The sequence below is a fragment of the Sciurus carolinensis genome, chromosome 8, assembly GCF_902686445.1.
Source record: "Sciurus carolinensis chromosome 8, mSciCar1.2, whole genome shotgun sequence".
Lineage (NCBI taxonomy): Eukaryota > Metazoa > Chordata > Mammalia > Rodentia > Sciuridae > Sciurus > Sciurus carolinensis.
This window is the reverse complement of record NC_062220.1, coordinates 20,463,021-20,487,825: the sequence shown is the minus strand read 5'-3', so window position 1 is coordinate 20,487,825 and position 24,805 is coordinate 20,463,021. Positions and strand designations below refer to the sequence as shown.

Here is a 24,805-nt window from a genome sequence, read left to right as displayed (position 1 = left end):
AGATTTGTCTTGTGTGAGTTGCATGCCTTATCTTCTAGAACTTAATGCTTCTCAAAATAAACTGACTTCATTCTTCAATTTCAAGCCACCCAAAAATCTCAAGGTACACTTTATCAATACACTAATTACATATGTTAAGTGATTTGCAAAGTACATTAAATAAGCAAAATAGCACTAAAATAGAGCATTCAGAAATAGTAAGGAGGAGGGGTAGTATGTCCGAATTGAAATAAAAATGAAATATTTGTATATCATTGATTTTGCAAAAGGGAGATAGCCTATCAAAAAGAGTTTTTAAAGGAAGCGTTGTGAAAATCTAGCATTCAAAGAACTAACTTCCTTCCGTTTTCCTCTTGCCCTTTTTTAGATAATAGTCATTATTGCATTTCATTATAGCAAATAATTTTGTATTTGAAAAATTCTGTATCTGGAAAATCTGTGCAAATTTTTCTGGGGGGCTCCAACTTCTCCCTATTATTTATTCAAGCTTTACTTTTAAGAAAAGAATGTTTCAGACCTTCCTTCTTGTTCTCTGGACTTGCTCTTGTACTTCTGAAGCAGAAGTGAACTCTGGTTTGGGGACAGTTCGCTCTGCTGTAGGGAGGTGTGTCTTCTGCTTCCGTGTGCACCCAAGTCACCCAAGGTTCTTGTGAAAATGGGATTCTGACCTGGCAGTTGGGGAGGGGAACCTGGGACTGTGGTTCCCCGTAGCCTTCTGGGCGTTGTGTGGCTGCTGGTCCAATGGGCCCTACTTAAGTAGAGAGGTCACAGGGTGTGTTCCCAAACTTTTCTGCCCATTGGAATCACCTGGGGGAATTTTAAGAATTACCAGTGCCTGTATCTCCTGCCAGAGACTGTGTTGACAAATTTGGGTGCCATCGCCACAGAGCTTGTGATTAATTTTCTTCTATTGAACTTAAGTATTTAATAAAAAATTATTTTAAGAAATGGACATCAGCTATTGCCTTTTTAAATTTATTCATGCTCTTTTATTTACAAATCAATTAACTTAGATCTAACTAAGGCTTGCACAAATACGAAAATGTTTGAAATCAAGAATCTGACATTGTCCATTTTGCCAGCGAGACTCCTTAATTTTCTTCTATTGCTTCACATCACTCAGCCTTTGTCAGTAGTATATTTTCCTCCTTTGAAATTGCAGTTATTCTCAGGGTGCCATTGCTTTGTCCAGATAAGCCACACGAAGTGCTTCTTTGTACTTAGTGTTGAGGCTGCATTTGCAGAATGACTGTGGTTCTTCTCTGCTGCCCCACTCACCTTGCGTGAGCCCCGGGGAAATCAGTCATGGCATCACGGGCTGTTCTTCCATTTACACCCTCTCTTGCCCCCTCCCCCAGAGACCCCACAAACCAGTAAAATGAATCATATGCCCCATCTTTAAGGTTCCAGCTGCCTTGAGCATTAAGAGCAAACATATTGGTAACTTTAGAGAGGGGCTGGGGAGATAGCTCAGTCGATAGAGTGCTTGCCTTGTAAGCATAAGGCCCTGGGTTCGATCCCCAGCAACCCCCCCCCCAAAAAAAATTAAACTTTAGAGAAGGGTTTGCCAAGTGCCCGAATGCCCTAACTGAGCTTATCAACCTTGTATGAGCTCAGTGCAGACCTGGGAAGGAATGGTTGAGGACGGTCCGTGTTTTCAATGAATCTTCTTGTTTAACCCTCCCAATAAAGCTGTGAGCCAGCTGGTTCTGTCCCATTTTATAGGTATGGATCCTGAAGCACAGAAAGGTTAAGTTTATCAGCCTTTGCTGGGAGGTAGGGAACTGAGGTTGAGCTCGGTGTCTGAGACCCCAAAGCCCATTTCTTTCCTGTAAGTCAGGCTTGGGTAGAACTATGTTCCACCTCTTGAGAGAATTACTTCTCTTTCATTTCATTTCTGTGAGCCTTGTGCTGCCAAGCAGAGAGCATGCATTTCCTTTCTAAAGAGCAGGGGCCTACACATGTACTCTTTTTGTATTTATTAGACTGATTTTGCTTTTAGTAGGTAAAAAAACATTAATTTGATTTGATGGGTACTTCCTGTAAGCTCCAGTTTCCAATGAGAGTCAGAGCACTCGCATGACCCCTTTAAAATCTCTCAACAAACCTAACGTCACAGGTGCATAGAGGGCATAGTGTTGGCATACAGCCCTGACAGAGGTGTGGTTAGATGGCATGCCACAGCACAAGAATGAAAGTGGCAAGTACAAGTAAGCCCATACAATGACGTTTATTTATAACCCAGTATTATTATATAGAAGAAAAAAGTGAACCTTGAACTCCATTTACATTATGTGCAGCCGACTTACTTACCTGCCATTCATCTATGTATAAATTTGTGGTCAGAATTTTAACTTAATGTTTTATTTGCCCATTTTCATTTCTTCACGTGGTTTACAAACTTGTTTTATTGACTGTAGTCCTACCATGATATTATAATTGACTTAACCAGTTTTCTACTCTTGGTGCTTGAGTTCAAATTTTCCTAGTGTTTAGTATAAAAAGGTTTTAGTATTGAAAATATTTAGTATTGAGTGCATTGCTAAAATAATCTTGGTGAACTTGGGGGTTGGCATCATGGCTTTAAAGAGAACTTAAGAACAGTGCTTATTGTATAAATTGCTTGATAGTTTTCCAGAAAGTGATTTCAATGTGCCCAGCAAGTTATTAAAGCAATGTCTAAAAGAATGTGGGGTTTATTTTAATATATGTTATCTTTGATAGTAGGTGAATAATTAAAAACGTTATTTTTTTAGTTTCATATTTTTGTTTGTTTCTGGGAATGGAACCCAGGACCTCTTGTGCAAGGCAGGTGTCTGTCACTGAGCTGTACTTCCAGCCCCTAGTCTCATATTTTTGACTAGGAACAACAGATGTGGTTGAAAATGCCTACCTTAAATTGTCAGTTTTCAGAAAGGATGTAGAGTTGAAGGGGGTGACCTGAGGGATGAATAAAAAGGACTACTCCAGCAATTAGGGCGTGACGTGGGAGAATATACTGAGATAGGAAAAGAAAAGGCGAAGGAAAGGGAAACAAGAACAACATGTAAGTGAAGGGAGAGAGGTTCAGTGGGTGCTGGAGAAGATGAAAGGCATGATAGTGGTCAGGGTGGGACTGAGGTAAGCGTGAAGGAAGAACAAGGCAGTTTGAAGTTAATGTGGACAGAAGACAGCAACTACAAAAGTGAGACCTTTGGGTCATGGGGACGTCCTTGTGGGCCACGAGGAAGGGCTCTCCCACTTCCTGTCCCTCAAAGTCAAGGGAAAAGGACACTATTAGAAAACTTGGAGACACATGAATGGTTTAGCCTTGGTGTTCTTTCAGTAGCGGATTCTAACTAGAGCTGTGCAGAAATTACAGAAGTACCTTCTCACGCAAATAATTACTGTGGTGAATACGAATGAAAAATAATGGGTAACATGTTCTCTTTTTCTCTCCAGACGGTGGATTTTTTCCAACAATCAAATTTCTGAAATGTGCGATTTGTCGGCATATCATGCTCTCACTAAACTGATTTTGGATAGTATCCTTTGAATGAGTAAAGGGGAAATTTGGTTAATAACTACTAGCTCCATCAAAGAATGTGTAGTAGATGACATGGAATAATAGCAGATGTGTAATTTACTAGAAATGTGATTCATTTAAACGATTAAAAATTGATATTCACAAAGTGAGTAAAGATATTTTATTTACTAAGGAATAAAACTGCAAGTCAGAGCTTGCCAAGAGCATCTTTCTCCTGAGAAGTAAGATAGTCCTGATGAATGTAGGCTTATTCTTAATTCTACAACCAGAATGAATGAATTTCTTCAAAAGTACTTAAATTCAGCATTTGAAAATCCAGATATTTTCATAGGGAAAATTAGTGGTGTTTACTTTACAAGAGAATTCATACTAAATTTCCTTTAAATAAAGCAAACCCCTCTAGTTTGTCTGTTTGTGTGCAGGGCTGGGGATCAACTAGGCCTTGAGTATGCTAGGCTAGGGCTCTACCTTTAGGCTCTACCCTCCACCTCTCTAGTATATTTAACATATGCTTTTGCTCAAAAACAAACAACTTTCGAATAGCAACCAACTTTGGGAACATACCTCTTGCATGAATCCCATGCAGACAGAACTCCTAAAGTTAGCTGCAACTTCTGGGGCCTAACAGGCTAGTTACTTGGAGATCTGTGAGTTTAATGAGTTTGAGTCTCCTTACACCAGAGACTGATTTCTCTGGGTAATAAGGGAGCAGTGACTTCTCTCTAGGCATCTTTCCACCACCTGAGGATTCTTCAGAGTAGAATGGGGCATGAGTTGATTGCCCCTGGGTACTTCATTCCAGGGAGGTGGCAGTAGCTTGTTTGTATTAATGCTGAGATTACAGAAGGTACATTTTCTTGAAAACGTATTTTGTAGAGAAATCTTTTATTCATATATAATGGAATGCTAGAGCATAGCCCCATTTCTGCAGAACATATATGTGACAACAAGCAATTAAGGAACATTTAAATGGTGCTCTTGACATGGGCACATTCTGATTGTAGCCTAATAGAGAAATCAAATAATGTTCCAAATGGAATGTTCCAGTGACAAACTAGAAATACACATTAGCAGCATGTCTCCATTAAACTTCACTTAAAGCTTGAGTATCATATATATTGAATTTTCAAAGAGAATGAGTCTGATAGCTCAGAAGCCACGTGGCTAAAAAAATTCAGTCACCTTAGACCATATGGAAGAGTGCTTCCCAGGGAAACCAGTGTCAGTATCACCTGAAATGTCTTAGAAAAGTAGGTTCTTGGGCTCCACCCCAGAATGCTACAAACAGCCTGCATTTCAACAAGATGCCCAGACAATTTGAGTGTACATTGAGCCTGGGAAGCCCTGGTCTAGAATCAGCTGCCTTCTTAAACTCCTGCCTTCCAGAAGGGCCTCAGCATCCAGAGCCCCTTCTCAGCCTTCAGGGTACCCAGACATGACAGTGTGGAGTTTGATATGGAGAGTTCTGTTCCCCAGAAAAGTATTCATCTGTGTGCATCTTGGAATTGTCAAAGAAAACAACTCCCTATTATTCTGAACTCAAAATGGGGAATACAGGTTAAAACATTTCCACCATGAGGATCTTAATTAGCATATAGATTTAGATTTCCCTGTTAAAAAAGTTCAAGTGTTACGATTTTATAAATGTCAAATATCATGAAGAAAGAAGTTTATATTTTTTAACTTTACATCAGAAGTAGCAATCGAGTTTTATCACTGAAACAAGTCAGCTGTAATTATTACATCAGAACCAATCAAAATCCAGAATATGGGCATCTAATTAAAGTATAGCATGGCACCATGTCTCACTGTGTTTGAAAAAGGACTGCAAAGACAAGTAGCCAGAACAATCTACTCTTCATGGGCTACTAATAAAATAAACTTAAATATCTGTAGTTTTGAAAAGATAGTAGGCTAGTTTCTAAACAGTACTCAGTACTGTTCTTCCAGTCTTTTGTTCTTCCAGTAAATCATATTGCACATGGTGCAGATGGTGAGGCTTATAAGTTTGGACAGTTGAAACCAAAATATACATCTGGCAAGATTATAGATTAATCTATTTGGAGGGAAAATGTACCAGATTAAATTTTTTTTAAAAAAATGATTAAACTACTTGGAGATTAAAAAGAGATTCTGTTTTATGCTAGTACATTTAAAAACTTAGATGAAATGGACAAATGCCCAGAAATTATTTTAAATCTAAACATTCATTTGAAATTAGAAACCCTGAGTAGTCCTGTAACTACAAAAGTAATTCATAAAAAAGTAGTTCTTCCAAATTAAAATTAACTAGATTAAAAATCTTCCTACAAAAAGTTCCACCATACCCATAATTTTAAGAATAGACCTTCCAACAATGGATAATTTCTTTCAAACACTACAAATAAAAGACGTATCCACAGTTCATTCTAATGAGGTTACATCGATGGCCAGGCCAGACAAGGAACTCCAAGAGAAAGGAAAAGTACAGCCTGTCACTCACGATATAAATGTAGGAATCCTAAACAAGTTAGTGGCACCTGAATTTGATAATGTATTAAAAAATTTTGGTGAGATGCTGTGAACATGCATTCATCTCAGGACTGTAAGGGTAGTATTATTAGAAAATCTGTAAATGTTATTAACTATACTAACAGATTAGGGAAAATAAGCTTCTATGATCCTTAAAGAAGTTGAATAGATAAATAAATTTAAGAAAACCCAGCACTCATTCACAATAAAACTCTCGGTAAACTAGTAACAGGGGATTTTCTTTACTTATTAAGGAATGTCTACAAAAATATTTTAAACAAACTTTATCCTAATTGGGGAATGGATTCTGTGCATTCTCGTTTAAAATCAGGAACAAGGCAAAGATGCCCACTATTGCAACTTTTACCCCTTGTTGTTTTGGAGGTCTTAGCCAACACCCTAAACCAAGGGAAAGAAATTAGATGAATAAAATTTGGAAGGAAAAAAATAAGAGTCATTCTTTGCAAATGACACGTGTAGCAACAGAGAATATAAAAAAGAACTTGCACTTGAAATAATAGAGTTTTTGAGAGTTCAGCAAGGTGGCTGGATATGACTTCAATAAACAGAAAACAATTGCATTTCTCTATACCAGAAGCAAGGAATTGGAAAACGCAAGAGACACCATTTACGAGAGCAACAAACATGAATCTTATTAAGGATGAATAGGACATGGGGGGAGACATAATAAAACTTTCTTGAAGGATAATGAAGACTTTAGAGAAATATATCCCATGACCCTGAATGAGAAGATGTGCAAAGATGTAAAAAGAACCTTACAGGAAACAAATCAGATAAACCTCATTTGCTTTCAAAGAAATGAAACTGAAAACTACAAGACATTGATTATGTCCATTTCATTGGCAAAATTTAAGAAATCTAAAAATACTAAGCAAGTGTTGAGAACATGGGGAGCAAGAAGATTTCTTTTTACCTTGTTAGTAGGTGGAAAATAATTTTTATTATCTTATAAAGTTGAACATCCAAATTCACTAGGACCTATCACTTTCATTCCTGCATATGCAGAGTTTAGCGTGCATACACCTGGAGACTTGTATATAAACGTCCATAGTGGTGTTGCTTGTCATAGCAAAAATTGGAACAACCCAAATGCTCACTGATAAGAGAAAGCACAAATTATACTATGGTCACACAATAACACATCATACGGTAGTTACAATGAATAAAATATACCTCCATGAAGCAATAAAAATCACTCTTGGTTGAAATAAACACAATTTAGGTGTGAAACTAAAGGGAGAAGGGAAGAAGAAACAGACAATCCAGCATAGTGATGATCTCTACCAGATCTCAGACATGAGGATTCAATAGGAGTAGAGTGCAGAGGCAGGTTTAAGTTGTTGCCAGTGTTCTGCTCTTGTGCTGGGGTGAGAGAGTAGTTTCATGAATGTTCATTTTATGTGTGTGTGTGTGTGTGTGTGTGTGTGTGTGTGTGTGTGCAGTGTGTGTGTGTGTGGGGTTGGAGGTGACCTAGGGCCTCTAACTTGCTAGGCAGGTGCTCTGCAACTAAGCTACATCTCATCTCCTATTATGTTTTTAGAAGATTATAAAAGGCTGTCTATGGCCAATGATAAATCAAGCATTAAGCTTAACTCAATTCCATATAAGAATTTAAGAACCCCAAATGTCTGAATTAATTTCTTTGAGAATTATTATCTAAGTCAATCAGTTAATCAAGCTAGTGATACTGACAATGTGATTATAGTAAATTATAGCAATACCTCGGAGTGAATTTTAAACCCTGAGGATTCAATTTTTAAATTTATCTTATTAGGCTATTTTTCTTTCTTTCTTTATTTTATTTTATTTTTTTATGGCACTGGGGATTGAACCCAGGGCCTTGTGCATGCGAGGAAGCACTCTACCAACTGAGCTGTATCCTCAGCCCTTATTAGGCTATTTTGTCCTGATAACTGATAGATAACTGATGATTAATTTGTACTCATCCTAAGCTGCAAGATAAGAAATTTTGCTAAGATAAAGTAGATGTGCTTATTAAGCAAAGATACAGTTTATTCTTTACCTGTAAGCGTTGGCTGGTTATCGATTAGAATGTATTTTAGGATTATAGATCATGGAATTTAAAAAATGATTCATAGAGATTTAAATCTAGATAGGATTTTAGAGATCATCTAGGGCTCACCATTATTTTATATATTTAATGGAAAAGGAGCCTGAGACTCAGGGAGGGTCAAGAACTTGCCCAGAATCACCTGGTAAATGGTTGAACTGAGATTAGTCTTTGGAATTAAGTTGGTTTTCCCATATTGCGATTCATTGAATAATTACTACTTTTATTGCATAGCCATTTAAACTATATGCACGTTCCATTTCTTAGATTCACTCCTGTAGAAAAGCCCATTTTTCACTGGTAAGGTGATATAGATCTTCAGGATTAAAGCCATCATTGTGGTTCTCCCCACTAAGAGAACTGTGATGGATTTCCTATGTATTTCCCAGTAACTGTTTTCTATACACCTGAACCATATTTTATGATTGTAGACAAATGAATAAGAGCAAATACTGAACTAGTGAATAATTCATGTCAAGCATTTGAGAAGTACTGACAGCATTGGCAAAATGTAAAAATATATTGTTAGGATTTTTCCCTACTTGTAAAGTTATGCTAAAGTGCCACAGGGTTCTCCCCTCAAGTTTCCACAAGGATCTAAAATTCCACCACAAGAGATTTATTCACAGAATGGCAAAACTTTAGCATTGGACTGCAATATGATGATTTTCAGTTCCTGGAGTCTTTCCTGATAGCCATCTTTTAAAATTATAATATACCTAAGAGGATTAACCCAGTAAGCTAATTCATTGTAATAGTTAAGTGATTTATCAGATTATACTTTTGCTTATCAGAAACTCCCAAGACCTAAGAAAGAACATGAAAGAATAATGTTAGGAAGAAGGGCAAGTTACATTCTGTGAAGGTTCTTAAAATAAGAAAGCAGGAGATTGGAGAGATAAAGGTGTTCCTGAAAGCAAACTGCCAACTAAGAGTTCTCTATGGCCCAGTCTGGTGTGTTGACGATTATCGTCACTGGCAGCCATGTGTGATGTGAATGTTAGCGCAATTAGGGGGCAAACTAGTCTACTGTAACAAGTGCAGCCATAGTTCTGTATCTCTGGGGGATTGGTTTCAGGACCCCCCTCAGATGCCAAAATTTATAGATGCTCGAATCCCTTATATACAGTGGCCTAGTGTTTGCATATAATCTAGGCACATGCACCCATAATGTTAAATCATCTCCAGAATACTTTTAGTACTCAATAGTTGTTCTGTATTGTTGAGAAGAAAACAAAAAAGAAAGTCTATACTGTTCAGTACAGATGTAATTTTGTTTTTGTAAAATAGTTTTAGTCCTTGGTTGGCTGAATGGGAGGATGTGGAACCCATGTACTTGGTGGGCCAGCTGTGCTCTTTACTCAACAACCTGGCTAATTCCCAGTGCCTGCAGTGAAGAATTGGGAAACTGGAGGAGAGTTTTTCTGAGAGGAGCATATTTCAGAGCAGGGGTGTTCAGTTCCTTACTCTTTCTCCCAGGCCTGCCAATGGTGGTGGTGAGGCCTGCAGGAACCATGCTGAAGTAAGACATCCGCATTCCTCTTGCTATCCTCGCGATACTTACTTCAGGACACATGACTGGCTGCAGCAAATCTCGCGAGGGAGCTGGGTATAGCAAAGGAGCTGTGGTATCCTCGAATGTCTGGGAAAATTACTGTGGACCCAATAAACAAGCTTCCAATTCCTAGTATCAGGATTTGTGACTTCTAGTTTTCTGACCTTTGCCTGTTTCCCATGGGACCAGTTTCCCACCTAGCTACCCACAAGTATCTGAGTTACGCTGCCATGATTCAGAGCATCTTCATCTTGGTTGTAAAAGAGTTACAAGGACACAAATGCTCCTGAAATAGCTGAGGAAGGTGGTCAGTTGAAGTTTTCATGGCCTAGTTTTTGTCATCAAACATTGCCTGTTTCAAGGGTATTTTATTTCATCCATAGCTGTGTGAGGTAGTTTAATTTCATCTTTCCTATATTTTATACCCATCTTTTGTTATAATTCATATCTACAAAGATCTGGTCTTTGTTCTAGTTTTAGAGTAATTATTTGAACAGTACAAAGAAATCAGAAGCAGAAAGGATAATGTTTGTGAACACAAATATCTATTTGTGGGACTGTTCTAGCAGGGAGCTTTATGGAAGTCAAATTGAAAATGCATATTGACCACAACAGAGCTGTGCTTCAGCCCAAAGATTGAAATGGAAACCAATGAGGAATTTCTGTATATTTAGCCGCATGTTCTTATCTAGTTTCCTTATTGACCTCTTTCTCTGGCCTAGCTTTTTTTTTTATTTAATCCCATCCTTGAATCTTCCATTTTCATGCTGTTGTCCAGGGGGTACAGGACATGATTCCTTGGCTTCATGTGATTGTAATTTAGTAGTGAGTAATGAGATCAGTGCCTTATAAAAATGAGGTATAGCTCATTAACACCCATTTTCTTATTGAGAGATAGAGAGAGAGAGAGATGCACTGCCAGTAAGAAACTCTTGGTACATTCCAGAACAATTGAGAGAACTGGCATGGGAGAAATGGAGAACTCTCAATGGGTTATAATGGGGATGAAATTGGATAAGTAGGTTTTGTAAAGGGTCTTAAATGTCAGTGAGGACATTGGAATTCATCCTATGAGACTTCTTAAATTGAAACAAGATAGCCAATCAACATTTTGTAAAAATCAACCTCTGACTGCAGGTGTGGGGAACTTGAAGACAGGAATGATAGATATTAGAGGTGAGTGCTGGAGGTGAGTTAAGTTGGCAGAGAGTGAAGAAAAAGGGAGGGAATGATGAAAGAGATATTTTAAAGCAAAAATGCCAGGTCTTCGTGAATAATGGGATGTCATACAGATTATGAATAGCTGAGAACTGGTGATGTCACAGGCTACCTGAGAGGGAACACTGAGCTTGGATGAGACAATGGCATTGAATCTGGGCAGTTCCAGTCCAGAGAGACTGAGGACAAAGAGCTGAGTGGAACTGGTGACTTTGAGATTGCAGCTTTGGGAGACTACAGGAAGGGACACAAGATAAAATGTCAACATTTTAGCAATGAGTAAAGAAATTTAATTGACGGGAGAAGGCCAAGTTTAAGCCTCTTTTATTTTAAAGGGAGAAGAAAAACCAATACAGACAGACAGAAAGGGCTGTCCCTCTCTGTCACAGGTGTTGGTCTTTGGGCCACCCATTTGCTTCAGAGGGCACCTCCCAGGCTGCTACTCTAGTTATAGAGATGAGAAACCTCTGTGCTTGTGCTTGTGTGTGTGTATGTGTGTGTGTGTGTGTGCATGTGAGTGCATGTGTGTGTGTACCCCATGTTCAGAAGTTCTAGCTGGGGGAAAGCACATGACTTTCTCCTGGAGATCATTAACTAACCAAGGGGAAACACTGCCCAGGAGGCAGCTCTGGAGCTCTGTGGGAGTTCTTCCATGCCAACTGAGTGAGTCTCATATGAATGCAAATACTACTGAGGATTTTTTAAACATTTAATTTCATGTAGAATGCCATATAGTCTATATTAAAAGTATATCTCAGGATTTAGTGTTCATCCTATATTGGGCATGTAATCTTTATGTCAGCTGTTGTCTGCTTTTTCTAGTGATGATTTAACACCAATTCTTTTTTCTTCAAAATGCTTTCAATAACATTTTCCTTAAACAGTTGTCATATATAGACAATGAGATAGAAGAAATTAGAGGACTAGAGATGTGCAGTAGCCTAACCCACCTTAGTTTGTCCAACAACAAGATCACAATAATTAATGGCTTAAACTCATTACCCATCAAAATACTTTGTCTGGTAAGTGTTATTCTTTATAGAAGGAGCAATTAATATTTATAAGTGTATGAATTATGACTACTTATCAAGTAGACAAAGAGCCATTTCCTTTGTGAAATGTTGTTGTCTTCCATTTGCCTGCTTCTTTCTATGTCTGGTGAGTGTGTGTGTGCACACATGATCAATATTCCATGAAAACGTAACATGATTTTCTAACTTGGTGGCAAATTCAATTTTTTTAGAAGATTGATTCTTTTTAAAACTGGGAAAGAAAGCTATCTTTTATCAATTATGAAAAAATATTTAACAATATTTTATTTGGGAAAATAATATCAGATCTTATTTAAGCATAGTATTTATTTCACTTCACACTTTATTGCTTTCAAATGAACCTCACGATGTTTTCTAGGCACTGAACTTTGCGAGTCCATTTATATTAATACATTCTAGTCTCCCATTTTAGTAAATCAGAAATCATGCTGAGAGCAACTGAACAATTCCAACCAGAATGTTTAATTTGATTGGTTTTTCCCTTGGAGAGCATTCTTTTTAAGCCACATGACATGCAATGTGACTATGACTCAGTGAAAATAGAGATCATTTATCAAAAACATCAAGCAGGCTGATAGTAGTCTCAGAGATACACATGATATTTTAAAAATAACAGTATGACTCTCTAATGTGGGGTGCCGATAATCTGTTCGTGGCATATCCAGATGTCTTTCTGCTTCCTTTCCTCCTCCCTCCTACCCGCAGATGATTTTGCTGTTACGTCCATCACAGGGTGGGCAGGAAACGTTTCCAGCAGTGAGGCTTGTAGCTTATCAATTTTTTATGTGAACTGTCCCACAGGAGGACGTTGAACTGTTGTCTGAAATGACATCTTGGGCTATCTGCAGATTTTTGACATATACGATATACTATTCCTGTCTTATTAACCATAGATCACTTAAGGCTGCCTATGTGATAACTTTCCTTGCCCTGAGCTTAGAGCATCTCTGCAGTGAGTTAGGTGAGGGTAAAGTACTAGCATTCTGTTACTGGACAGAAAGTTTTAATAATTTACCTGGAACTTCAAGTTTTCTGCCTATTAAGGCATGTTTGCAAAGCATAAATGAAAATGAATCTGTTAAATGGGATTGAAAATTTTAAATTCAAAAAGAACATCATATTTTAAAATTATGATCATCTGAAGGATTATTAGCAATATTGTACCGTTCATTTCCTAGTTTTTAAAATCATTTTCTTTCTACATATATCTTGTCTGCATTGACATTCCCACTAATTTAAGTGAAGTTTAAGTGGAAAGAGATATGGAGGTGCTGAAGGAAATGAGAATTGAACCCATTATTGAGAATGACACATAGTACTTTCATCCTCAGAGTTTATTTCATTAACTACATAATCCATGTTGACAGGTCTGTCTCAAAGCAGTTTTTAGAAAAAGCATAAAATATTTATTTTTTCTGCAAATAGATTATCCCAATCCGAGCTCCCATCACCCAAAATGAACTATAAAATACTTAGAATGCTATATTTCCTTGTCCTTAAAATTTGTGAGAATAAGGTTTACTTTTTCAGTTTTAAAAAAGATTTATACCATAAAATGATACATATTTACTTCTACAGTTTTTAATGCTTTTGTTTTTAATTCATGGAATCAGAAAAGCAGTTGATTTTGTTATGATTTAAAAGAATTTATTTTACAGTTTAGAGCTAATTCTCGACCTTTGGCTTTTATGATAAATGTAAAAGTTGAAAAGTGGGAAATGTGGTTCACTGATGGGCTGTTCTGTCACCTGGCTTCTTAGCAAGTAATGACCGTGCATTCCAAACTTAAGAGTCACTTGGTTTTTCCCTCCCAAATCGGTCGATTAAGAATGTCTTTCATTTATTTAAGAAGATAGCTTCTGTCTAAAAGTGTTATGTTTGCTAACCATCATAAAACAAGCAGGAAGAACCGTCCATGCAGAAGCTGGCTGTCCCCTTCTAGAGGAAAGGTCAGTTTTTCAGCAATGGGCAAAGGCTCTGACTAGCTGATGCTCACTTCAGAAATTTTGCAATTCAGAAATTTTCTCAGTTCTGGTTTCTTTTATGACCACAGGCTATCTAATTAAACTTTCCTATGCAACACTCTGCTCGTATCATCTACCACTTTGAAAGCCATCAGAGACACAGGGAAGAAGAATTATGGTCTATCTAATATATCTAAAGCTCTTCAAAGTTCTTTGGGGAAAAATGCATTGTATATAAATTTGATGTGTGGGCACTTTTTGAATAGGATATTGAGGTCTTATTTCAATACATTAAATTTATATGGATGTGATACTAAGCTTAGTTTTTTCTTTCCTTTTTCAATTATGCTTTGTATAACTTTTTTGAAGTGTGAACAGGAAGAAATTTGATTTCATTTTGGTAAATGGGGTTATGAATATTTTTTCCTTTCCATTATTGTATTTTTCAAACATAAAAAATAAAAAGAATAGTATAATAAGCCCTCATGCACTATAACCCAGCTTTATAAATTATTAACATCCTATTAACATGTTTTAAGGAGTCATAGAATTATACTAATGAACACAAATCTGACTCATTATTGAAGTGAAATTTTATGAAAAATAGGATGAAAATGAGCTTTTGCTATTAAATGTGCCAGGAAACCTGTACTAGTGAAAATATTGTAGATGGAAAAAATATTAGAATTTTATTTTTCAGTTTTTAAATGCTTATTAAAAGTTTTGAAAGTTTAAGGATAGGTACAATAGGTCATTCATTGAAACCTCAAAAGTACTCTTTATTATAATTCTCAACTCAAACTAAAGGTTTAATTTTACTTTACTATAGCATTTCCGATACCTAGAGGCTAAGGAAGCCAAGAAACAAAGAGTATGATGGAAAACATATATAAGAAAATACAAATTATTGTTATCCCTCATTATTATGAGTACATGGAGGTTGAGAAAGAAGACATTTGAGTACAAAATCTTTGCTATATTCCCACTGAGAAGATGCTCATGTGTGAATTATTGAACTTACTTTGGTTATCTGTCATTGCATAACAGGCCACCTCAATTGTAATGACTTAGAGAAATAACTTTGATGAGTTAACAGTTCCACAGTCTGAGCTGGGTTCCGCAGGGTGGTTCTTCTGCTGGACTTGCTGCATTCACCTGGCATATTGGTTGGGACTTGACTCAGCTGGGATGGTGGGATGGCTAAGTTTTCTTTCTTTAGTCCCAGGGACTCTTCCATGTGATTTCTATTTCTCTAGGTGACCTCTCTACAAGTTCTCTGCAGTAGAGTAGCTGGAGTTTTTACATGATATCTCAGGGCTTCCTAAACCCCAAAGCAAAGCTTTCCAGCCTTCTTAAGTCTTAGACTTGAAACTGTTATACTTCTGTTATATTCTTTTGGTTATAGGAAGTTATAGGCCAGATTAGATTTAAGAGAAGGGAATTGCACAGAGCATGAATTACTAAAGACAAGATTCACTGGAGGCCACCAAACCAGCAGACTACCACTGCCTTTGTGGTATGATGTGATTATATTTAGAGTATTTCTGAAAACAAAGTATTTGTGGGACATACTTATAATATTCAAGTGGTTTGTTGTGATAGCGTTGAAAGAATTGTATTAAGTCCTTATTTCTAGAGATCCATATGGAGTTATACTGCCATTAGGCTTAAGGTGTGCAATGTTAAAAGCTCAAACTACCCAGCATCTTTCCTATTGATTGAATACTCATCTTTAAAACAAAGATAAAATATTCCAGTCTTCCAGCTGAAAAACTAGGATTTCTCTCTGGGGTGTTTCAAAGGGTGATTGATGGAAATGTGTATGTGAGGTGGGGAGAATGCCTTATTGTTTTGTTCTGTTTTTGAAAGGAGATTTGAGAAAGTATCCAAAATGAAAATTTGCTATTGCAACTTTTCTTATGAGAGGCTTTAAAAATATTACATATATTTTGTTCATTTTAGAGCAATAACTACATTGAGAACATCACAGGTTTAGAGGATCTGAAAGCCCTGCAGAACCTGGATCTGTCCCATAATCAGATAACCAGCCTCCAGGGCCTGGAGAATCATGACCTCCTGGAAGTGATCAACCTGGAGGATAACAAGGTACGGTGCTCCTAGGTCTTGGTGTCCACATCTACCTAAGAGGGCATATTAGAGAGTTAACACAGACACCCTTTATTGGCTTTTCAAGGGCTGTCACATGAAATGCCAGCTTAAAAATGTTATTCTAGCACATTTCTTAGAGCAGTAGTTCCAGAGAACTTTTTAAAAAATAAATATTTATAGTTCATAATTTTTGAAAATTTGATGCTAATTACATTGTTTTAAAGGTTTAAACTGCAGTCATGTGTGTACAGTTTTCTGAAGTAAAGGTGCTCATGCGAAATTTTGTGTAGAAAGATGGCATTGGTAACCTCTGAAACGTCGGAGCAAGGAGAGTGGAGATAGGACTAGCCTCAGACCGGTGTCACTCTTGCCTAGGTTCAAAGAGAAGACCGTGCCAGTGTTGAGTGTCAGAGGAGGGGCTTGGGAGATGTCGGCTGTTAAGGTTGGATGTGAGGTGTCCCCCACAAGCTCACGTGTGAGACAGTGCAAGAAGGTTTAGAGGAGAAGTGATTGGGTTGTGAGAGTCTTAACCCAATCAGTGAATTAATCCCTGGATGGGATTAACTGAGTGGGAGCTGAAGTGGTGGGGTGTGGCTGGAGGAGGTGGGAACTGCAGGCGTGGCTTTGGGGGATACATTTTGTATCTGGTGAGTGGAGTCTCTCTCTCTGCTTCCTGATCATCATGTGAGCTGCTACCCTCCACCATGCACTTCCCCCATGATGCCCTGCCTCACCTCAAGCTCTGAGGAATGCAGCCAGCTGTCTGTGGACAGGGATCTCTGAAATTGTGAATCCTTAAATAAACCTTTCCTCCTCTACGATTGTTCACTCGCAGGCAATAAGAAAGCTGACCAAAACATTGGACAAAGCATATAATATGTTGGTTTGATAGAAGAATATGTTCATAAGATCTATTGCACAGCATAGTGACTAAAGTTAATAATAACATTGTATTCTTGAAAAATGCCAAGATGGTAGATTTTAAGTGTTTTTACCACAAAATGATAACTTGGTGAGGTAATACATATGTTAATCAGCTAGATTTAGCCATTCCACAATTTATATATATTTCAAAACATCATGTACATGACAAATACATACAATTTTATAAAAAACTTTAAAAATGTGAATACTCCAGGAAAGACTTAACCATGAAAACAAGGTCCTGTTGGTAACAATAGCATATGATCCTAATCTGTATAATGAGTTGGGAATTGGGCTTATTCAGATTTTGACATCTGGTTTAATATATATTGTAAAAATTGTATAAGTTGATTTTCACTCTTAATTGTATTTTTTTGGGGGGGGTGGGAAGTGGGGGATTAAACTCAGGGGCACTCGATTAATGAGCCACATCCCCAGCCCTTTTTTATATTTTATTTGGCAACAGGGTCTCACTGAGTTGCTTAGTGCCTGGCTTTTGCTGAGGCTGGCTTTGAACTCATGATCCTTCTTTCTCAGCCTCCTGAGCTACTGGGATTATAGGCATGCACCAGCACGCCCAGCTTGCATTTTAGTTTTAATAAAGCATTTGTACTCCTAGTCATCTATTAAATTGGCACCTGTAGCTGACTTCATAAGCAATGAGATCTATAAAGTGATTTTGTTCATATTGAATACTTCATTACATTTTTGAGGGGAAAGATTTCAGAAGGAAGTTGCATGTTTATTTCTTCTTCTTCTTCTTTTTGGTACTAGGGACTGAACCCGGGGCACTTAACCACTGAGCTACATCCCCAGCCCTTTTTTATATTTTATTTAGAGACAGGGTCTCGATGAGTTGCCTAGGGCCTCACTAAATTGCTGAGGCTGGCTTTGAACTCTCAATCCTCCTGCCTCAGTCTCCCAAGCCACTGGGATGACAGGCATGAGCACCACACCCAGCTTGTTTATTTCTTCTTGAGAAAGAAAATTTGGGCAGAGCCTGAGAGAGAGGTCTGTGCTCAGTGGAGCAAGGTGTGACGCTCTGGAGACTTGCTCCATCTTGCTGCGATGCGGCTCATCAGTTAAGTGTGACCCTTTCTCTGACAAATTTACATCATCTGTCAGGTTGCTAGAAGTCAAAGTTAGTCATAAAGGTCTGGGAATAAGTGCATTTTTAATCAGAGAAAACCTGTTTCTCTTCATCTCACTTGATTTGTATATCAAGTTGTTTTGGTCCCTTCTTAATTAATTCTAGTGGATGAACTTTGTTCATTGTGCTGTGTTTCTTAGGAAGTCAGCATGATTATTTCATATTTTTTTCCCCTTTTTATGTAATCGCCATGGAAGACCGATTTTTTTTTTAATTCTTGCTTAAAATGGTTCTCACATATATATGGGGGCTGTTGAAAAGTTGGAATAAGCTCATTATATCTCAACTTAGGGCATCTCATGATTTAGAAAAGGAGCAGTGGTAATGATAGCAACAATTACAGTCATAAAATTATCTAGACATATCTGCTGACTACTTACGCACCAGGCACTAGTCTAAGCACTTTACATATCTCATTTAATCCTTGTTATAACCCTGCTATTATTGCTGTTTTGTTGATGAAGACACTAGGGCACAGAGAAGTTAAGTAATTTGCCCAAAGTTATATATAGAAAACAGCAGAGCGAGAACTCAAGTAGAGAATGCTTTGCTCTCTGCAGCACAGTAAATGAAATGCCAGTCCCTCCACCTTCAGAATTGGGCGTGGTGTGATGCTGCAGAACAGGGCTCTCTCCTAGAAATACAGGAGCCACAGGAGAGTCACAGGTTTCATTTTAAATTCTCTAGTAGCCACAATAAAAGGAAAAAAGAAGCAGGTGGAATTAACTTTAATAATATCTTTTACTTAATATATCCAGAATATGATCATTTCAGCACATACTCTACATATAAAATTACCCACGAGCTATTTTGCCTTCTGTTGTCCCATACTGAGTTTTGACACTGGGTGTGTATGACACGCTTTGGTGGCATCTCAGCTCACCCTCGCTGTACTGCAAGTGCTTAGTAACTCCACGAGGCCAGTGGACCTCCTTGGAGAAGCAGATCTGCAAACACCTCTCAAATAGTAGATCATTCTCTTCCATTTCAAGAGATATTTCAAATTACCTTTGGAACAGTTTAAAGAAAAGAAGAAAAAAAAGAGTTGTCCTCAAGTGAAGGAAGCATTGTATAATTTTTGAATGTTAAAGAGACTCTATTAAAAAGTAAAGTGTCCCAAAAGGAGCTCCTTTGTTAACAGTGGGTCCTTGACAATAACAGAATTCCCTGGCTCCCTACTGGGCAGGTTGGGGAGCAACCGACTCTACTTTGAAACATTTGTTGAGCCATCTGAAGAGTTCCTCAGAGATTTCTCCAGGACAACTGAGAATTCTAAGTTTCGGGGATGGAAAATCTATCATGTGAAAGAAACACAGCGTAACTTCTGCTTGTCGTCGGATGAACTTGGTGTTGGGAGCACAGCCTGTGGGTGGTACCTAGCATTGGCACTGTTTACTTGTCTGGACGGTTGAAACATGGTGGCACCTACCCAGCATCCTGAATGTCTGTCCTTGTCACATGGTTACAGTCGGTTCATTTTAAATAATGTCCAACTTTTTGAACTGAGCCAGACTGTTAGCTCTGTTGTGTGACTCCCGACCTTTCTTCTAGCAGTGGGACATTGGTCTGGAGTGACTTAGAGAATGCTGGGGCACTTCCCTGAGTCTAGAGTCGTCATTTCACATGATTTAGTCCCAAACATTTTCTTCTAAGTTTTTGTAAGAATTAGCAAGATAATACTCATAAAGCAACACAAGTGAGGAAAGAACTTTGATACCAAGTAACGACAATACCCCCCAAGCTCTTAGTCTTTGTCATTTGAGTGTTCTATCCAGCTCCCAGAGTACTGAGGGAGACAGTGGCAGCTGAAGACCATGATTTTACTTTTTGTTTTTGTGACACCTCGTATAGGTTGGAAGTTCTTCACGGAGGATTTCTTGCTCCTTGTTGTTCAAAGATACATGCCGTTTGTCTCAGGCAAACATTGCTCCCATCTTCATTGGCTCCTGGCTCGTGTTTCTGTTTATGTCTGTGGACAAAAGGAGTTTGGGGGAAATCAAACACAATCTAAGTGAACTTGGTCTCTCCCTTGATTTACATTTGTTAGGCCTAAGAAGAGAGAGGTTGAACTAGATGATTCCTTGGGGTCCGTGGGCCCTCCAGGGACTGACAACATTGGTGCAGTCACCTGAGCTGGGTATAGGAGATGCTGGCATGATCAGATCTGCTGCTAAATTCAGTCCCCATTTTACCAGGCCAAGGTACCCCTGCCATGGGATGCAAACAGGAAGGAGGCCCACTTTGGAGGCCTGTGGCCTCTTTCTATCCAGAAGGACTGGCCAAGTCTGGGTAACCTGAGCCGCCATATACTTGCAAAGATAGCACAAACTGGCCCAGTGCCTCTCTCTCCTGGTAACCTTGGCATAGAGCCCTGGGAGGGCCACATTGGAACCCGGTCCTGATCTGCTTCATCACTTTGCAAATACTTTGGAGTTTCAGATCAAGGCCAGCCACTTCACTCTCTGCCCATGCCCTATCCTCATTGCCTACCTCATGGTGACGAGTTTGGCTCCCTGGAGTTACACTCCGCTGGCTGTGGCCAGCAGTGCGGGACTAGGGCCTGTAATGGCCTTTTCACATCGCTGGGCAGGAGAGAGCATCCCAGGGGCAGTGTGTGGACTGAAGGTTCCCTCGCAGAAGAAGGGGAGGGTGCCCAGTCCGATCTTCACACAGACGGAGCTCACTTCCACTCCAGGGGCTGCGCATCTCATCCGGCATCTCCACAGGGGTTCCCCCCAAGGTTTTAAAACAGGCCTCTTGTCTGCTTCATTTGGCTCGTCACACCCTCAGAAAACATCCTCTGAGCCCTCAGGCCTCTCAGCTCCCCGCCTGTTTGCTCTCTCTCCACACTGCTTTATTTCTCACTAGTACTACTGCCTGGGAGGACAACATATCCTGTGTTCTGCGGGTACCACTTGGAGAGTTTTTGTCTTTCCCACTGTAGCGTTAGCTTCACGAGCTCGGGGACTTTATCTCATTCACTTTGTGCGACACCTAGTTCGTCGTTGGCACGGAAGAGTATTTGTTGACTGAATGCAGGGCTCTCGGGAGCGCTCAAGAGGGCTCAGATTTGCCTCTCGCCTCTCAAGTGCTTGGTTGGTGTTTAAGGTGCATGTGGGAAGAGTCTAGAGTGATTGTGGATGAAAAGGAGGCATTTCAAAAATCTCTTTAATAGTAAAGATATTCTGTCGAATGAATATCATACATGAGGATTTACTGAGTCATTTACTTACTGAAATTTGTTATGTTTACAACTTGCTATTAAAAATAATGTTGTAGTGTGTATTCTTTATGTGTATATTTCATTATGAGGATAGATTCTTGAAAATAACCATTCCTGGCCCTGGGTATTTAAAATACTATTGATATATTTCCTGAAGGTTCATACTAATTAAGACCTCTGCTATAGTATATTACTACATCTTTGTCAACAAATGTCATTTTAAAATTATGTCAATAGGTAGAGGAAAATGGTATTTTGTATTCTGTTTGTTAGGAATTTCTTTGAGGTTATTTTTTTGTTTGTTTGTTAATCTTTTGATTTCCTTTTTAGAAATTGTCTTTTCATGCCCTTAATTACTAATTACTTTATGACAGTTTATCTTTTGCTTTTCATTGTGCATAAGGTACCTTTGATATATATATTAAAATAATTTATGAAGTACAATGATATTTTCCCTTATCTCCTTTTTTCTTTTTATAATTTTTATGAAGTCTTTCTTTATTCTAAATCTGATAGATGTTCACCTAAGCTTTTCCATCTGTATTTCTTCAACTTTTAATCCATGGTTTATTTTATGGTATGATTGAAACAAAAATTTAAATTTTCTTTTTTTCCCAAGATCTAACAGTAATATAATGATAACAGCTGCATTTATTGAGTATATGCCCAACATTATGCTAAATAGTTCCCACTCATTAACTCATTTAACCAATACCTTTATTGAATACTTTTCTCACTGATTATGGTTCACTGTTCCGATTGGTCCATCTGTTGACTCTTAATGCAGCAATGCATTTATCCACCAACACCACCATCATCAAGTTGATAGAGTCCTACAGTTTGAAAAATACTGCTTTTCTGCACAGATTGATGTGTACATAGCAGTGGGAAAAATATGATTATTGCACCTAATGTCTCCTAAGTACGTGTGTGTGATAGCATATAACGTGTATATTGAGATATTTTAAAGGAAAAGGCTTTAACAGATTCCTTTAGTTCAGAATAGTGGTGCTTGGAGAGCATGACCACAAAAGAAATGGCATAAAAAAGAAGTTGGTATACTTCTGGGGTTGGACAATGGCCACCAGAGGTCAATCAAGGAGTTTAGAGAAGGTACTGGTAGGACGTTCTTGCCAGCAGATGGTTCAAGTTTCTGTAAGAGTCTAACCTATCTGAAAATTTTCCCTTAAAGTCATTTGGGGTGCCATAGTCCCTTCTACACCTTCTGTAAAAGCCTGGTACATACATAGCCTTGGGTCTGTGGCCTCTTGGAGAAAAGACACGAGGTGGAGGTGTGGACTGGTGGAGGTGTGGGCTGCCGGATGAGGCTGTGCAGGCAGCAGGGACACATGCAGGGTAACCGGTGTCTGTTGTACTTTGCTAATTCAGCAGAAGTGGAGACTTGAAGTCAGGCTACCCGATGTTGCTCCCTTCTTCCCAACTTCATCAGACCCTTAGAAGGACTGGGAGGAAAGTTGACTCCCTTTGACTTGCGAAATCCCACTGATCCCAGCTGACATCTTAGTGGTAATATAATTTCATATAGTCTATGATCATTCTATTCATGGTGTTTGTAACATATCAAGATCTTTCTGTGTCAATCACTATAGATGTCACAATTGTCTGAAATGAATACATGGTGTTCCTACTCTGGAACTGTGTTATGAATCAGTGATATAATAATGGAGTTCTTGGGAAATTAGAAACTTTTTACTTTTACTAATAACATTAGACTGAGTGTTCTTTTATCTAATTTTGCCTGTCTGATGATCTCCAGGTAAAACCCTTGAAACAGGATAGCTGGTTCACAGCTTCTACATAGGCAATACATCAGATTCCCCTTTTGAAAGAATGGACCCATTTCCACGCTTACCAGCAATGTCTATAGGTGCACGTGGCTAGGACTTGTTGGTGAGACATGGTGATTGCAGGAACACATTTCCTCTTAATGTTTGTTTTAGGTTCAGGAACAAGAGATCCATGCTAGAGGGAAATCATCCACCACTCAAAAGTTCCAGTGGAGCAATGTGAATCAAGTTTATTTTCTATTTTCCTGAATAACACAATGTAAAACGATTCACTTCTTTTTCTTGTAGGTGATCCAAATGGCAGTCTAATCATGGATTGCCTAGTCATCCTATGGAAAAACACACGTATAACATTGCTCTAGCCAGATTGATGTGTGCAGGTTGTATATTGCAACTTTGGAGTTTGTCTTTCATATTATATTTTTGAAAATGGCACCCTTTGAGAATGATGCATATGTTCATCTCCTAACTTAACATTGGGACTAATTTACATTTTAGTGCATTTTGCATTTGCAGAACTCAGAAGTTATTGGAGACTCTGCTATTGGAATGCTTTTACAGTGTGTGCAGAAATTATCTGGGAAAAAATAGAAATGAAAAAGTGACTATTAACTTACTGAAAACTCCAATATCTATACCAACAAAATTGTAATTTTGCTAATTATAGAAAATTTAAGGTATTTGTCTTTAGTGGAGGATTCAAGCCTGTTGCAACCTAAGTTGGTTAAATTAAGGATCTGCCAGGCAATCTTTTTTCCCCTTACTTTTTTAAAATTGTGAAACCACTTTACGTACAGAAATGTGTGTAAAAAATAAATGTACAGGTTAGCCAAAAAAAATTAAGGCAAATAGTGGACGCCCATCAAGAAATATGTCATGCCATATTCAATTCTTACCTTTCTTAAAATAATTCTCTTTTGTGGAAATGATAGAGCTACAGGCATATGAAGTAAGAGGGCTTAGCCAATCACAAAGGAGTAGGGTGGGGAGGGAGGTTGGGGGGCTGGAAGGATCAATGGGGGGGGGACAAGTGAGTAATCAGGTATGTACTATTTTATTTCCATTTAAAATAAACATGGATGCGAGAAGGAAGCCAACTGTTCTCTAACTTGACAGAAAGAAGAAAATGTGGCTGTGTGTTCACATTTATTGAGGAGGCACATAGTAACTCCCACGTCTGTGTAGTTTTGTGGAATTCTTGTTAAAAGTCTGAATATTCAACAGGACAATTTTTTAAAATAAATTGAATTAAAGAATCCAAACTGGACCCTATTGTGTTGTTTTTCCTATTGCCTTTGTGCATTGTCTATTAATATTTTTCTTTGATTAAACAGATTGCTGAACTGAATGAAATAGAATACATTGAAAATCTTCCTATTCTTCGAATTCTCAATCTTCTAAGAAATCCAATTCAGGTGAGAGCTCATTTATATGAGGGGAGGGGAAGGAGGAGGACATTAACATTTGTCTTCTTCAGGAAGTACTTTTGATAAAGAACATCAGGAATGTGAATACAGTTTATCTTCCTTCTCTGTCTTTTAGAAAACACTTAGTAAGATTAAGTAAAGTGGCACCTAAATTGACTTGTTTTTCTAGAAATAATATCGTGACTAAAAACTGTCTGTAATGCTTCACTGTCAGTAAAAGCCAAGACCAGAACTGAATGTCCTTTA

General features: G+C 38.2%; 1 protein-coding gene across 1 annotated transcript in view; it reads left to right on the top strand.

Annotated features, from left to right (window-relative positions):
* Nucleotides 1-24,805, top strand: part of Lrguk (leucine rich repeats and guanylate kinase domain containing) — a 103,789-nt gene that overhangs the window by 11,645 nt on the left and 67,339 nt on the right. Inside the window, 6 exon segments of the mRNA XM_047562099.1 lie at nt 3-103; nt 3,442-3,450; nt 3,452-3,524; nt 11,800-11,924; nt 15,881-16,024; nt 24,467-24,547. Coding sequence (XP_047418055.1) covers nt 3-103; nt 3,442-3,450; nt 3,452-3,524; nt 11,800-11,924; nt 15,881-16,024; nt 24,467-24,547 — 533 coding nt within the window.